Source organism: Haliaeetus albicilla, chromosome 27, assembly GCF_947461875.1.
Source record: "Haliaeetus albicilla chromosome 27, bHalAlb1.1, whole genome shotgun sequence".
Lineage (NCBI taxonomy): Eukaryota > Metazoa > Chordata > Aves > Accipitriformes > Accipitridae > Haliaeetus > Haliaeetus albicilla.
In genome coordinates, this window is record NC_091509.1 from 12,372,970 (window position 1) to 12,387,242 (window position 14,273).

Below are 14,273 nucleotides of genomic sequence, written 5' to 3' on the forward strand. Positions count from 1 at the left end.
GGTTACTCGCAGGGTTACTATGGCCAAACCTCACCAGTTAACTCCCTGCTATCAGCTCCACCAGAGCCCAGCATGGCTCTGGCATGTCTCCAGTCCCTGGGGTGCTTCCTGACATTGGTATGACCAGTAGTTTCAGCAGACCACTGGTTTCGAGCAGCTGGGGACCGGGTGCAGAACAGGTAATACAGCTCCTGAGCAATTAATTCAGCACATAAACAGAGTAGTAGTTAGCAGGCACATGCTGTTGTCCCTTCTAGTCACCCCTGACTCTGGTCTCCAGGCTCTGCAACAGGTAAGAGAAACATTTCTGTGTGCAGGCTGTGGGAAGGGGACTCTTGGCTGTGCTGGGGGGGTAGGATTTTAATTTGGACTTTCTCCCAAGCAAAGGATTATTGGGGCCAATAAATCCAAACGGGTGACAGAACAGCTCTAGCAGCAGTGGGAAGAAAGGAAGAAAGGGCAGATAAAAAAAAACGAGCTGGAAAGGCTGGAAAATGAAGGAGTAAATTGAGTACATCGGTAAATGAGGATCAAGGCAAATTAATGGTATTCTACAATGTATGTAAGGGAAAGGAGGCAGAAGCAAAAATTAGTTTAAAGAGAAGTAGAGAAAAAAAACAGTAAAATACACTCAGAAAAACTTCTCTCCTGCCCTGCCTTTAACAGGGAGCCTGTCACACCAAATGGAAGCACCCAGCAGCAGTAGCAGGCAGCATTTCCCCACCAACCTCCACAGAGTCCCTCTGGAACTCAGGAGGGAGTTCCTGGGATGGCTCCTAGTCACACTAGAGCAACCATTTGTTTCAGAATACAAATCATCCTCATACAAACTAATACAAGAACAGCATCTTGCTTTACATGATCTCCTTAAATGTATTTTGTATTTTGCTATTATATAGACTGCTGGGAGTTTGGAGAATAAAAGCTCTTGAAGACAGATGTATTTAAGTAGGCAACCACAGAACTTTATCTTTGGCCTGTGTAATTTTAAAAAGTAAAATAATTCTTCAAAAGTACAAAAAAAAAAAAAAAAATCAGGCATCAGCACCATGCAAGGAAATTTTACCCAAGGAGCTAAGAAAGCCTGGAGGCAGACACGACTCCCTGCTTGCCGTCAGACCTGCTGCATTCACTGCCCAAGGGAAGTTAGCGCTAAAGGAAGGGGAGCTGGACATCACCGCAGCTCGTGCACCAGCTCAGATCCCAGCTGCTGAATGGGTCACACTGGTAATGCTTGAGGCAGAAGTGACCACGTTTGTTTGGTTTTTTTCTTCATTTCAAAATGAATCTGCTGACAGGCAAAAACAAAGTAGAGGGCTGCCATGAACAGAGGGACACTGGTGAACCTCACTCAGCTGCACGCACCATCGCCTCGCTTCTGAAATGATTCATTTTGTTCCAAAAACCAGACACTAGCAGTGGGGCTGTATCAAGCTTTGAAAAGTATTGCACAACTTGGGGGGAAAGGGGGGGGGGGGGGGGAGAAGATAAAAAAGCAACAATAAAAGCATGCTATAAACCAAGTTCACTACCCTGTTACACCAAGGCAAAAAAAATCATTGAAATAAAAGTCACCAGTAAGTCGAGCTTTACATATTTTAACTAGTCACATTAAAGCAGAGTGTGGTTGTTTCCAAACTGTGTTTACTGCTTTCAAATCCTAGTTTAGAGCAAGGGCTCAGAGGTCTCTCTGGAGAGAGGGCTTTCTCCTGCTTCTAATAAAAATTCCCATCTGCCTTACGGGTATGATCCCAAATAAGGGCAAATGGAAAAAGAGGAACCGTCCTTGCCTTTAACACGATCAATACAAGTGCCAAAAAACAGCATGTATTTAATAAATGCAATGTAGATCATTTTATTTGACCTTCTGTTCACAAAATAATTTTATTATATGTATGAAAGCAGCATACAAGCAATAAAATTATGAAAACATTCACAATACATAAATACACAGACCTGATGCAGGATGTATATAGTTCATTAGAGTTTAAATTTTTTTTCTTCTCAGTTCTCTTTTTCTGACAACACATTTTTTTTTATATATGTTATGAAAAAGTTGCTCCAAAGGGTATTTTCGGAAAACAAATAGCTTTCTTTGAATGCTGCTGAATATTAACACCCAATGTTCCTGTTGCTAATGTTCACTGATTGCTTTTGGCATTACAAAGGGAAAGCAGCAGGGAAGGACAATGGAAAAGTAGCAGGTTTTTTTAATTAAACATTAGCAACTTTTTTGGAGCTCACATGACTTTTTGAGGTGGGGGCTGCAGTTCCATCCATATTTAGAAATGTCTTAATCCAAAATGGTAATGAGGCACTATTCCATATCGAATGGACTATTGACATGGTAATTACTAAAATGTAACGTCCTCCTAGTTTCCAAAGTAAAGCACTAGGTACCTCACTTTTTAACTCTGACCGTGGTACAGTAGCAGACAGAGAGCATGATCCTGGTGGTACTGCAATAATACAGATGATAACGAGGTTTGGCATGTTTACTACCATTATAACCAATTGTGTTTGTTCAGAAAAGATATCCAAGACTTGAAATAAGAAAAGTCTGAGAAAGCCGTTTATCTTACATAAATACAAAACATTATATACTAAGAATTGTTATCTAAGAAGCTTTTCTTCTCAAATTGGATTCTTCTTAAGGTTGTAGTCATATTTAAGGTATTTACAGATCCACAAACTTGACATTCTAGCAAAGTCTTTGTAACATGAAACTTTTTAAAAATAAATAGCAGCAATTTCTTTTATTTCTATAAGGGAAGAGAATTCACAACTCAGTCAACGCTGGTCCTATCTTTTGAAAGAAATTCCACTTTAAAAAAAAAAAAGCCCACAAGCAAACAAACTCCATACAGCATCAGTTTTGTTGATTCCTTCGTTTCTTGCTGAGCTTCTTAACATTCCTTCATTCTCCTCACCTCTCCAGACTATCAGAGCTTGTAATAAAGTGCTGACTGGTTGACTGATCAAAATGCAGTTATGACACTCCAAAAATATCCCATTATTTAGACATCTTAAATAACATAAATAAAGCTAGTTCTGTTATAACATATGAAAAATATCGATTTAAAACAATAAATAAATAAAACCAGTATCAACATATTACCTCCCAAAGCTTTAAAAATAACCATTCTCATTATAAGGCTCAATTATTCATCAGAAATAATTTTAAGAAGGCATCTACCTACCTTTACAATCCCTCAGTCTTTAATTAGGATCTGTTAACACCCACTAGCACAAGACACAGCAATCTTTTAACTTCTAGTAAACATTAATCTTTAAATACTTAACATTTATCTTTTGCCTCATTTTAAGCTATAAATTGGTTTCTCTGTGTAGAGAAGCAGCAATACTTTCTTTGTCACTGCACTGTATCTAAATTTGTAATTTTTCCTCAGTATGAACAGTACAGTTTAATATCCTTTTTTTAAACCAATTTTCAGTATCGTTTTCTGTTTATTGTTTAAAATGTTAAATTTGCTTTGAATGTCAGGAAAATTAATTCTGGGCTTGGTGTAAATCTGTTTTTCTCCCTAGAGCTTAGTTTCTTACCAAAAAATCTTGTATATCTTTCTTTTTTTTTTTTTTTTAAAGGTTATTACCATATACACTATTAGGTCTTGCTGGGTAAACCTTACTGTTCAGGTTTTATGCTGCCCATTTTGTGTAATGGGATTGATCTTTTCCAAAGAAACATCAGCTTCATAATCCAAGATACCAGACAGTGCTGGAGACATTTTCTCCAAGGTCTTAGATAGTTCACCCTCTTCTTCCTTTTTGAGAGGTTCTTCTTCTGGACAGATAATTGCATGTGGAATCAGATAAACCAGATTAGACTCTTTGGGGCTGGACCCTTTGGGCTCATGTTGGCTCGAAAAAACGACTGCTCCATTATTGTTAATACTAACAGTCTCTATAGCATTGCTGGACATAGGGCAGAGCCTGTAGCATCCTAGCAGGGTCGAAAATGCCTTGCGGAAATCAGCATTGAAGGCATAAATGATGGGGTTGAGGGAAGAATTAGCCCATCCAAACCAAACAAAAACATCAAAGGTGGTGGAATTAATGCAGAAAGCTTCTGCTCCCTTGGAAGGTTGGGTAGGCTCACAGAAGGGAATCATGCAGTTCAATACGAAAAATGGCAACCAGCAGCACACAAAGACGCCCATGATCACCGACAAAGTCTTTAAAACCTTTGTTTCCCTCTTGAAGGACATTTTGAAGTTGCTCTCTGGTTGCTGGCAGTCCATACTGCTTCTGTTGCCACTCGTGTTCTGGCAGTTCTTGGCATGCACTGCTGCTCTCTCCAAAGCTGAGATGCGTCGTATTTGCTTCTGAGCAATCCGGTATATCCTCGTGTAAGTTACTATCATGATGGCCACAGGTATATAGAAGCTAATTAGAGAAGAGGAGATGGCATACATCCTGTTTAGGCTAGAATCACAGTTGTCCATGCTTATACCTTGTAAGCTGGCATTTAGGTCCAAAAGGCTTGTGGTTGTAGCCTTGTGCCAGTTCAGCTGCACAGGGATGAAGGAAATCAACACGGACAAAGTCCACGCCACGCTGATCATGATGAAGGCTGCCTTGGGGGTCATTTTTCTCTCGTACCTAAATGGGCTGGAGATGGCCCAGTATCTGTCCACACTAATGACACAGAGATTTAAGATGGAGGCTGTTGAGCACATAATATCAAAGGCCACCCAGATGTTGCAAAACGAACCAAAAGGCCAGAAACCGGCGATCTCAGCCACAGCTTTCCAAGGCATGACCAAAACTGCCACTAAGAGATCTGACACGGCCAAGGAGATGACAAAGAAGTTGGTCACCTTGGACCTGAGGTGGCGAAACCTGATGACAGCTGCACAGACCAGCGTGTTTCCCAGCAGCGTGGAGAGAATCAGCAGCGAGAGGAAGCAGCCCGTGAGGATCCGAAAGGAAGAGTCCCTTTCCACCAGCAACCCTTCCCCGTCCATAGTGGTGTCGTTCCAAGTCATAGTTTCTCCTGAGGGAAAATCATATCATGATTTTCATGACGGCATCAGCTCCTTTCCTTGCAGAGATCAGAGACATCAGACGTCCATTAACTACTCATCACCAAAGAGACCAAAGGTCCTTTCTCATGGCCCTTTCGCCCCCGGATGGACTTTGAATCATCCTGAACCCACTGAAAGCTTTATGAGCAGGAACTGAAAATGCACAAATACAGTCCACCCCACAGACTGTTTTTTTAAGCAATCCCTTCAGAAACACACTGCACCACCCCAGCATGAAGAGGCCTAATTCAGACAGCTCACCTGCAAATGTTCTGCTGCTGTCCTCTGCAAATATACCCCACAGACAGGAAAGCAATCACTTTTCCATGCTTGCATATATTCCCACTTAAATAGGCTATTGATCGAGTGTTTCCAGAGTCCACTGCACTAGCCTTTCCTATTTACTGAAGCATACTATATGAGGTGCTTTTCTCTAGTTTCCTAAATGTCTCACTGATGAAACACTCCATCCTTCCTCCTCGGTACATTCCTGTTACAAAATGCATCAGTTCTCTGTTTCTGGGCAGCGTCAGAAAGCAAATCTTCACTTTGTTTCAAACTGTTTTACACTTCCAAGACAAAGAAAATAAACATACAGTAGGTGTGTTTTAAAGGTTTTCAGTAAGAAGTAGCTCAGGTTATTTAGTTTTATTTAAATGAGAAATGCTGGCTCCTACCTTTCACCTCTGATTCTCTGTTTGCTCTGGGATGCAGGGCCGTCTCTCCTCCTCTTTTAGTTTTGGAATTGCATAGCAAATCTTATACACAAAACCACCACAAAAACACTGCATTGCATCAGGTGTGTGTGTTTTTTTCCCTGAAAGTGCAGATTGGCAGGGGAGAAGTAAAAACAGGAGCCGGCAGAGTTTGACCATCAGGAGTTAGTTTTCAAGGGAGCAGCAGGTCTGTGCTGTCGGACCATGCGTGACGGACCCCACCGGCGTGTGCCCAGCTACCTCCATCCCACTGCCCCTGCCGATCACGCTGCAAACTTTGTTGGCCGGATCAGTCCCAGTCGCACTTTGTACATCCCGTCGAAGCGGCACGTCAGGACAAATCATCCCAGGCAAAAGGCACGGTATTCCCAACGCTGGCAAGAGCCGAGTACCGGTTCTTTCTTCTGTCGTTCACTAGAAGGAGAAAGAAGGGCGAGAGGAGGAGAAGGACCCGAGTGACCTCCCCACAGCCACGACGCGGGCTGCCACGCCGGCGGTGCCCGCAGCGGGTTCCTCTTCCAGCGGGGCCGAGTCGCTTTAACACTCTGCTGCCAGGTTATAGCTCTCCGTAACTACCCTGGAATAATCCCACCTCCTGCTCAGCGGGGCTGCGCTCCAAGGATCGGGGCCAGCTTTTACCATGCTTTTTCCCCTCTCAGAAAAGCGCAGGCGGAGGCAGCTCCTCACGCTCTCCCGCAGCCTGCCCCGGGCCGCGCATCTCCGGTACCGGCGGGTCCCGGCGGCAAAGGCTTTCTTCTGCCCGGGGCAGGGCTCGGCAGCATCGCCCCTCCAGGAAAGGTCTGTCTGCCCGGCGTCTCCTTCCTAAAGGATTAAGACAAGGGAAAGACAGGCATGGAGGCACGCAACGGGCAAAAAGCAGCCCCCCTTCGCCTCCTCTAACATCTTCGGTCGGGCGCAGCTTCTTCTGGGCAGCCTCTCCCCGGTTTTTCCGCCTTCCTGGGGAATAACGTCCCGGCCAGCCAAGGCAGCCGGGGCGAGAGGCGAAGCCGGGCTCCTGGAGCGGCTGTTCCGGAGCTTAGCGCAAACGGGATTACTTTGCCCGGTCTTGAGTTCCGCCGAGCTCCGGGACGCCCGGGGTGCTGCGTGATGCCTCGGCGCTGCGACCCAGCTGAGTTCACTTAATTGATGCGGAAAGTAAGTACCGGCACCTAACTTCGGGCTGGGCGATGCTCAGGAGGCGGGCTGCGGGCCGAGACACCCGCGGCTTCCCCGACCCCCAGGGGAGCAGCGTTACCCCAGAGCACACTGGGGGGGGGGGACACACACAAACACACCGGCCGGGACCCCCCCGTCCCGGCACAGCGGTAAGCGCGGCGGTACTCACCGGCGCGGGGAAGGCCCGGGGCTGGCGACGGGCTGCAGCCGGGGCAGCGCACCGCACCGCACCGCTCCGCGCCGCCTCTCCGCCGCCTGGCGCAGCCCCGCGCCCCCGCGGCTCCCGGCGCAGCCGCGGCCACCGGGCTCCCTCTCCTGGGCGGCCGCGGCCCCGCCGCCCCGCCGCGCCGCCCCGCGGAGGCGGCCGCCCCGGGTGCAAGGCAGCCCCGAGGGGCAGGGCTGCGCCGGGATGCTCCGCGACCCCCCCAGCCCGCACCCGCCGCCAGACAGGCTTAACGCCTGGGTTCGTAACGCAGGAGAAGGGCATGGTTATCCCTGCGGGTAGGCAGGGAAGGGAGCGGGGAGGGGGGGACCCGAAGCCCAGGTTGCCAGGGGTGCGGTAGGTGGCTGAGGACCCGCGTCCTGACCAAGTTGTTGGGGGTCAGGCGAGGGGACGGCAGAGGAACAAGCGGGTCCGGCGCTTCGGACCGGCCGGAGCCTCGGAGCGGCACCGCCCGACGGCAGATGCGGCTGGATTCGCGTCTGCAGGGAAAACCCAGAGCCACGAACTGCCCTCCTTGGAAGCAGAAATCTGCCGCTCTCTTCAACCCGTGGTTTCTCCTTTGCAAAAAAATCCTTCCGGTTCGGTAGTAAGCACCAAAAACAGAGCGGTTACGTCTCAAACCCCTTCTTTCTCCAAAAGGGTTTTTTCTTTCTTACCTTAGCCACAACAGGCAACGAAAGAGGAACATGTTGCTACCTTTGTATAGGAACCTTACTCAAAAAAATTCGGAAAATGAAGAGAAAAGACATCACAGGGAGGTTAAAAACCTCCTAGAAGAACAAATAAGCTCACTAAATTGTCAAGACAAATTTCCTAGGGTTCAGCATTAGTGAAGCTGCTTTTGTGCCATCCATAATTTTTCATAATGTCAGTTAAAGCAGATACAGTGCTAAGCTAACCTTGACTAGCTAACTAAAGTACTTGGTTTTCTTTCTCCCTCTCTTTCTTTTTTTTTTCCTTTTTAACTGCTTCTCAGCAAGTTCTCATGCTCCCCTTCTTATTATCCTGTCCTTTAATCATCATTCATCCCCAGAGGAGGGTGAAAATAGACAAGAAAATGAATCCTGTGCTCTTTGGTAATAGAGATCTCTAATGAAAGTCACTGTAAATTTTCTTTTTTCAAGATTTTTTTCTTTTTTTCTTCTGTTCTTAAAGCACAACACAGGTGAGATATACTGCATGATACTTACCTTCTGAAAATGTAGCATGCTCCTGTTTTTCAGTAGAAACCCTGGGCTGAGGGGAACATTGCCTGCATAAGAAGTCACTGAGTATATTTGATTTTATTTGTAACAATTTCCAGAGGCTCCCCCAAAATGGCTTTCTACCACAGCCATCCTGGATTATTCCAGGAGAAATCACAACTCCGGAGTACAAAAACAGCACAATTTTTGAGACATACTGGAGAGAAACGCTGAGGTACACATTGCAGAGAAGAGAGCAGTCTGCTCAATCGTCTGCTTATCAGCTCATCGAGCGAACTCTTCAGTTAATTTTTGCTAGGGAGCAGCCTTTCCTGGGGAAGAGGCTGAATTCACTGTTGGAAGACCCTAATGCTGCTCATATGGGTGAGGGTTTAAAACTTTCATTTGAATCTGACATTAAAAAAAGCCTTTTATCTTCCTGCTCACAGCAGCCTGTAAGAATCTCACAGTCCTTATTTGTCTGGCAATTCAAGTATCTGTTTCAGAAGTCAGAGCTTCTCTCCTGTCTCATCTCTAAGTTTGTGTGATCGGTTCAGGGTTGACAATGAGGTCTGGCTCAGCCAAGAACATACTAGTGGAGTAAAGCCCCTTCAACAGCTACGCAGGTTTCAAACACCAGCATTTCATGCAGGGCACCCTGTGGTACTCATTTGTCACTTCAGCTAATCTGTAAGCTTTTAAAACTTTCATGACTTAATAGTCATACCCAGGTGAGGAACAAAAGTGAAATCCATTAAACCCCTACTATTATTTAGGTAAATTTAGTGGTGGGATTAGGCAGCCGATTGACATGACTCTAGGAGCCAGTTATACAAAGTATAGGGTGAATTTTCCTTTTGCTGCTCTCTGCTAACCTGCCTCCAGCCAGTGCGAGAAGGATCAGCTCTTGTCCAGGTTGGGACTTGCCTAAAACTGCCAGCAACAGGATGACATTGCAGGCGTTTCCTGGAGATTTAGAAACAAGCACAGAGCTTGTTTAATTCTCCCTGGATACCCACATAAAACAGCTGCTTAATTTTATTTAATGCTTTTCAATCACTACTGGCTGATGCTGGAATCAAAGCAATGCCCAAAGGAAAAAGGAAAGCCCTGTGAAGCACCTGCTTCTCCCAGGAGACTCAGGTTGGAGAAAGTCCTATTTGGTCCGTATGAAGATTTAAAAATATAAATGCTGAGTAGCACCTTGATCCAAATGATCTTCATCCAAACAGTAATTAGCTACTGGAAGATTAAGTCAGAGTTGAACAAAGTCCAGATCTTGCATTCAGAGATAAACATGCTTTAATCTACAAAATAGTGCACATACTAGAGCTGGAGAAAGGCAGCTTAATTTACAAAATAATATTACATTATGTGGATACAAATTGTAGTTGCATCACTCTTGGGATGACTTTTTGAGTCTGCATGCATGGGATTCATTAAACATGAAATCAGCTGAGGCATGTTAACAGAAATAATGTCTAAAAGAGCTGTCAGGTTTCTAAATAACTGGTTATACTAATAAGCCAAGATAACTTTAGCCTCAATGTAACCTTCTCAGAAAAATCAAGGGTTCCTGGAAATTGAACAACAGCTATGAAGTCTCTTAAAGATCAGTGAAGCACACTGGTTAAATTGACATTACAATGTTGGGCATTCCACATGGAAAACTGCAGTAGTGAGTACAAAAGCACAGAGCAAAGAGTAGCAGCAGAAAAAAATATTACTTTGCTGCTAAAAAAAAAAACCATGTCCAAGAATCTCAAGCTCACTCTTGAATGATAAAGATCCACCAGCAGGGAAAAAGGATCAGTGAGAGAAATGATTTCTAGTCCCCAAACACTGACGACAAGAAGCCTAAATATTCAGTATTGAGTGTGGGTGCTTTTTTTTTTTTTTTTTTTGGCTGTAAATTATAGGCATGTCCATCTGCAGCTGGACCTTAGAGTCTGGGGGATTCTGTAGGACTGATCTAAAAAAGCACATCAGTGCCCTTGTGAATATTGACTTTTGAACTATTTTCAATGGCAACCAGTGCACAAAGCATCCCTGGGTTTCAGGTCACTGGTGAAGCATGTGCAAAATTCTGGACACTGACAAGGAGAAGGAAAATGAAAAAAGCCCAAACAGAAACACCATGTATGCAAGTCTGAATTTAAATTACTCATTCGAGGCAGCTATGGGAAGGATATGTTGGGCAGTGCTACTGGTTCCCAGGATCTGGAGTTCATGCAGTGGTTGTGGGGTGCTCATGAGGCAGGACCAGGCACTGGTGCTCCTCTGGCATCTCCCCTCCCCATTACATTGATGCTTGACTGTTGGAGCACAGCCCTGGTCCCAGCCAGGAGAGCCCATCTCCATGCTCAGGCCACAGTGGAGGAAACCTGCAGAAAGGATTTCTGCTCTGCGGGAGATCAGGCAGCAAACTCTCAAAAAGCAGCCTCGTGTCTGCAGGGCTTTGCACACGCAAGCTTTAGAAGTGGTGAAAAACCATAATCTACTTGTTTGTACAGGGAAAGGAGCAGCGTTCCCATCCCCACTCCTGCTCAGAGCCCGTTCAGGCTCTGTTCTCCTTTCCTTCCCTCGCCAGCAATCCCTCTCTACATTTGCAGTGCAAACCCAGAGTTTCAGCTGTAACTCCCCAGATTTTACAACAAAATGGCTCATTTTGGAGAGAGTGGAAGACAGGAAAGAAAGACAAATACCAAACCTGTGGCCAGGGATCTGAGCAGAAGCCGTCATCTAAACAGTCCCCAGCCTCCTGCCATGCAGGAGCCATGGGTAATTTAAGTTCGGTGCGGTGCTGCCAATAACCATGTTATTTAATCGGCAGAGCTTATGCAGTGACTTTTTATGGGGTTTTTCCAGTTCCACCCACTCACTCCCACAGGAACAAAGAAAAGTTTTCCACAATCAACACTTGGAGTGACCCTTCGTCTCACAGCTCAACCTGCTCTGTCAAACCAAAGGCCATTACTAGATCTTAAATCACCCCAGAAACGGCTCAAGCAGGGAAGCCTAAAATTTCCCCCCGTTCCCTTTCTGGGATTTGCATCTGCCACAGATACGGGGTAGGACAGGGATTACTGCCCTGCCAACACTTCTCTCCAGAGTGGGTAGAGAGCCAAACTGCAGAGGATTATGAGACTAAATTATAGCTGAGAGGAGAGGAGAGCTCTAAGGAAAGAAAAACGCTTCATCCGACTGCCTCGTCCCTGCGGCTCAGCAGAACAGTGCCAGGAAATCCACAGCAAACCAACAAGACCCCTTCTTTAAAACCTAATCTAAACCAACAAATACAGAATATCCAAAATCTCTGATTAATTCACCGACAATTGTAGACACTCGATGTACTGCTGAATTTTATATTCTAATCCATGGACATAAAAATCCTACACAGCTGATTGCTGAGGACCTGCTATATGAAATAGCACATAAACTAGTAAGTCAACACAAAAATACAGACTGGGCCATTGCCTCCCAATTTATGTTTTATTTGCATATGCATAATTTTTTAATACTGTATAGCTCGCATTTTTTCTTTCGCTCCACACTGGATGGACATTTTAGGCCCTCAGAAAAGTTGAGGTTGAATATATTAATCAAAAGAAAAGTCACGGAAAAAATGACAGCACTTTCAATGTTAAAGATGGGTTTGACATATTAATTAGTATCTCAGAAATGAAATAAAGCCAGTGATACAGAATGATTCATTAGAATGAAATTAATCTGAGAAATAATTAATTCTGAGTGGATGGATAAAAAGAATACAAATAGATATATTAGCAGCAAAACTCTTCACAGATGAGTGTCACAGTGATTTCTAGCAACAGTGGATGAGACTGCAGATAATACAATTTCTTTGGCAGATGGCTTGGTAGGTGGCACTCTCCCCTCCTAAACTGGTGTTACAGATTTACTCCTGAGCTGCATGCCAGCATAAAATGGATCCTTCCCCATATTCCAGCCCAGCCCCTGATTGATGGATGGAGAAGAACTGTCTAACTTCTACCAGCAGATTTTTTGTGGTTTTCTGATGCAGGATCTGTGACAATGAAGAGTGTGCTTGGTACCTACAGGAGCCCACTGCCTCTAAAGGTTAGTGGAGCAAGTGAGCAATAGTTTGCACTACAGTTGAGTATTAAGCCCACAGTATTGCACATCCAGGACGGTCAGACTCCACAGCCCTTCCATCGGCAGGCTACAAATCCTTGAATTAAAGATAATTAAACTAATACTTACCAAAAAAATAGAAGCTGATACTGCACAGAGCATCACTTCTTGCTCATAGTGAAGACCAACAGAAGCATTTCGCACCTGCGCTGCCAGGAGCCGCAGGAGCAGGCAGTTCTGCCAGGGATGCCCAGCCTGGGCTCTCTGCATGGGGGGCAGCCCCACAGTGCCCATGCAGGAGCGCAGCAAGTCCAGCTACGGTAGACAGGGTCAACCAGCTGTCCAGCAATGACCAGACCACTCCAAATGTCCCAGTCCTGAAGCTCTGCTGTCTCAGGCAGCATTTTCACCTCTGCAGCTCCCCAGACAAACCGTTGCGATGTTGCAATGTTGCAGCTGAACCAACCCAGGGTCTCACCTTCAGGTTCTGGGATTAAATCGTTCTTAGAGGCAAGATGCTGGTTGTCAAAGTCCTCACCAAATCACACAGTCTGGCCTTGATGGCAGTCAGAAATGTTCCACCAAGATCAATAAAACACTAGAACTATATTCCAAGCAAGAGTCCACACCAAGGTCTAAACTTCAGGCTGCTTCACTCCTCCTGCCATAACTTTCATTCGAACTTTTGAAAAACCCAGTGATCTGACTGGATTACCCCAAACTAATATATAATGCCAAATCCACTTTCACCCTAGCTCATCTGGATCTGTTTTCCTCTTCCAGCCTCCGTGCCTGTCCCACCACATCAGGCAGGACTCTCTCATCCCAGCAACATAGGCAATGTCTCCCTCTTTGCAGCCTGCCTCGATGCCCTTGGCTTTTCCCTGCCCTGTGTTGCAAAGAGTTGTTGCTGTGACAGTCGCTAACAGACAGTACTTTCCCAGGCTGGAAATGTTCCCTGAGTTTCATCATCCGTTTGTCAAAATCTGTCTCAAGGTCAGGGGCCTTCCAAGTCAGCAAGTTCCCCCTGCTCCCTTCCCGCAAAGCTCAGCTGCCTGGGGCTGGGTTTAGTGCATGTTAGGTAGGGCTCAGCTGCACCAATGCAGGCATTCAGTGTCTCTTCTTCAGTCCATCAAACTGGTCCTCGGCATTTAGGAGAGGTTAAAATTAGGGATGTCTTCTAGGTACACGTTACATTTCAGGAAAGGCTATGGGATCTGATCCTATCTACTTTCTGGCTTCACTTTTTTCCCCACTCTTTTCGGTGGTTGATTTTCTCCTGTGCTTTTCTCAGCATTACTTCCTAAGAGCTTCCCCCGCGTCTTTAGGAACTACAGGATGTACAGCTCAGCCAGGATTTTTCCATTGCTTTCTTGCATTTTTCTACATCTTCTTCAGAATTTCACATACCTTTCTAGGATTTTCTTAGTGATCTCTGGGAATGTGCCCTCCAGCTTTCTAGGGATTTCCACCCAGCTTTCAGGAAATTTCATACTGCTTTCTAGGAAAACTTCCCATTGCTTTTCAAGGATTTCTTTCACCTTACTAGGAATTTGCATTTGCTTTCTAGGAATTTCCAGGGCTTTCAAGAAATCCCTAATGCTCTTCTAGAAATTTCCCTAATGCTTCCTAGTAATTGTGTACTATTTATAGGACTTCCCTTCTGCTTTCCAGGAGTTCCCTTCTGCTCTTTAGACATTTCCCACAGCTTTCTAGGACTTGTGCATTTCTTTCTAGGATTCCTCCTTACTTCATAAGAAATTCCCTCCAGCTTTTGAGGAACCTGTAGCCAGCTTTCTCAGAATTCATATTT

General features: G+C 45.3%; 2 protein-coding genes across 6 annotated transcripts in view; one reads left to right on the plus strand and one right to left on the minus strand.

Moving 5' to 3' along the window:
* Positions 1-1,865: 1,865 nt before the first annotated feature.
* Positions 1,866-6,435, minus strand: DRD1 (dopamine receptor D1). Of its 5 annotated transcripts, XM_069773147.1 has the most exons (3): positions 5,733-6,435; positions 5,441-5,445; positions 1,866-5,017 (listed from the first exon to the last, which is right to left on the minus strand). In XM_069773147.1, the coding sequence occupies exons 1-3, from the start codon at positions 5,921-5,923 to the stop codon at positions 3,654-3,656; spliced, it is 1,560 nt and encodes a 519-aa protein (XP_069629248.1). In that variant the 5' UTR covers positions 5,924-6,435; the 3' UTR covers positions 1,866-3,653. The 5 variants fall into 5 exon arrangements, with proteins under 5 accessions (XP_069629248.1, XP_069629243.1, XP_069629245.1 ...); XM_069773142.1 differs by lacking the exon at positions 5,441-5,445 and having other exon boundaries at positions 5,726-6,435; XM_069773144.1 differs by lacking the exon at positions 5,441-5,445 and having other exon boundaries at positions 1,866-5,065; positions 5,726-6,435.
* Positions 6,436-6,780: 345 nt separating this feature from the next.
* The window catches only part of SFXN1 (sideroflexin 1), a 40,910-nt gene continuing 33,417 nt past the window's right edge, over positions 6,781-14,273 (plus strand). Inside the window, exon 1 of the mRNA XM_069773149.1 lies at positions 6,781-6,919. The gene's annotated coding sequence lies outside the window, so the exon portion shown is untranslated. The remainder of the gene's footprint in view (positions 6,920-14,273) is intronic.

Coding starts and splice junctions, on each gene's coding strand:
- DRD1 (XM_069773147.1), bottom strand. CDS start 5,923: ATGGTCAAACTCTGCCGGCTCCTGTTTTTACTTCTCCCCTGCCAATCT.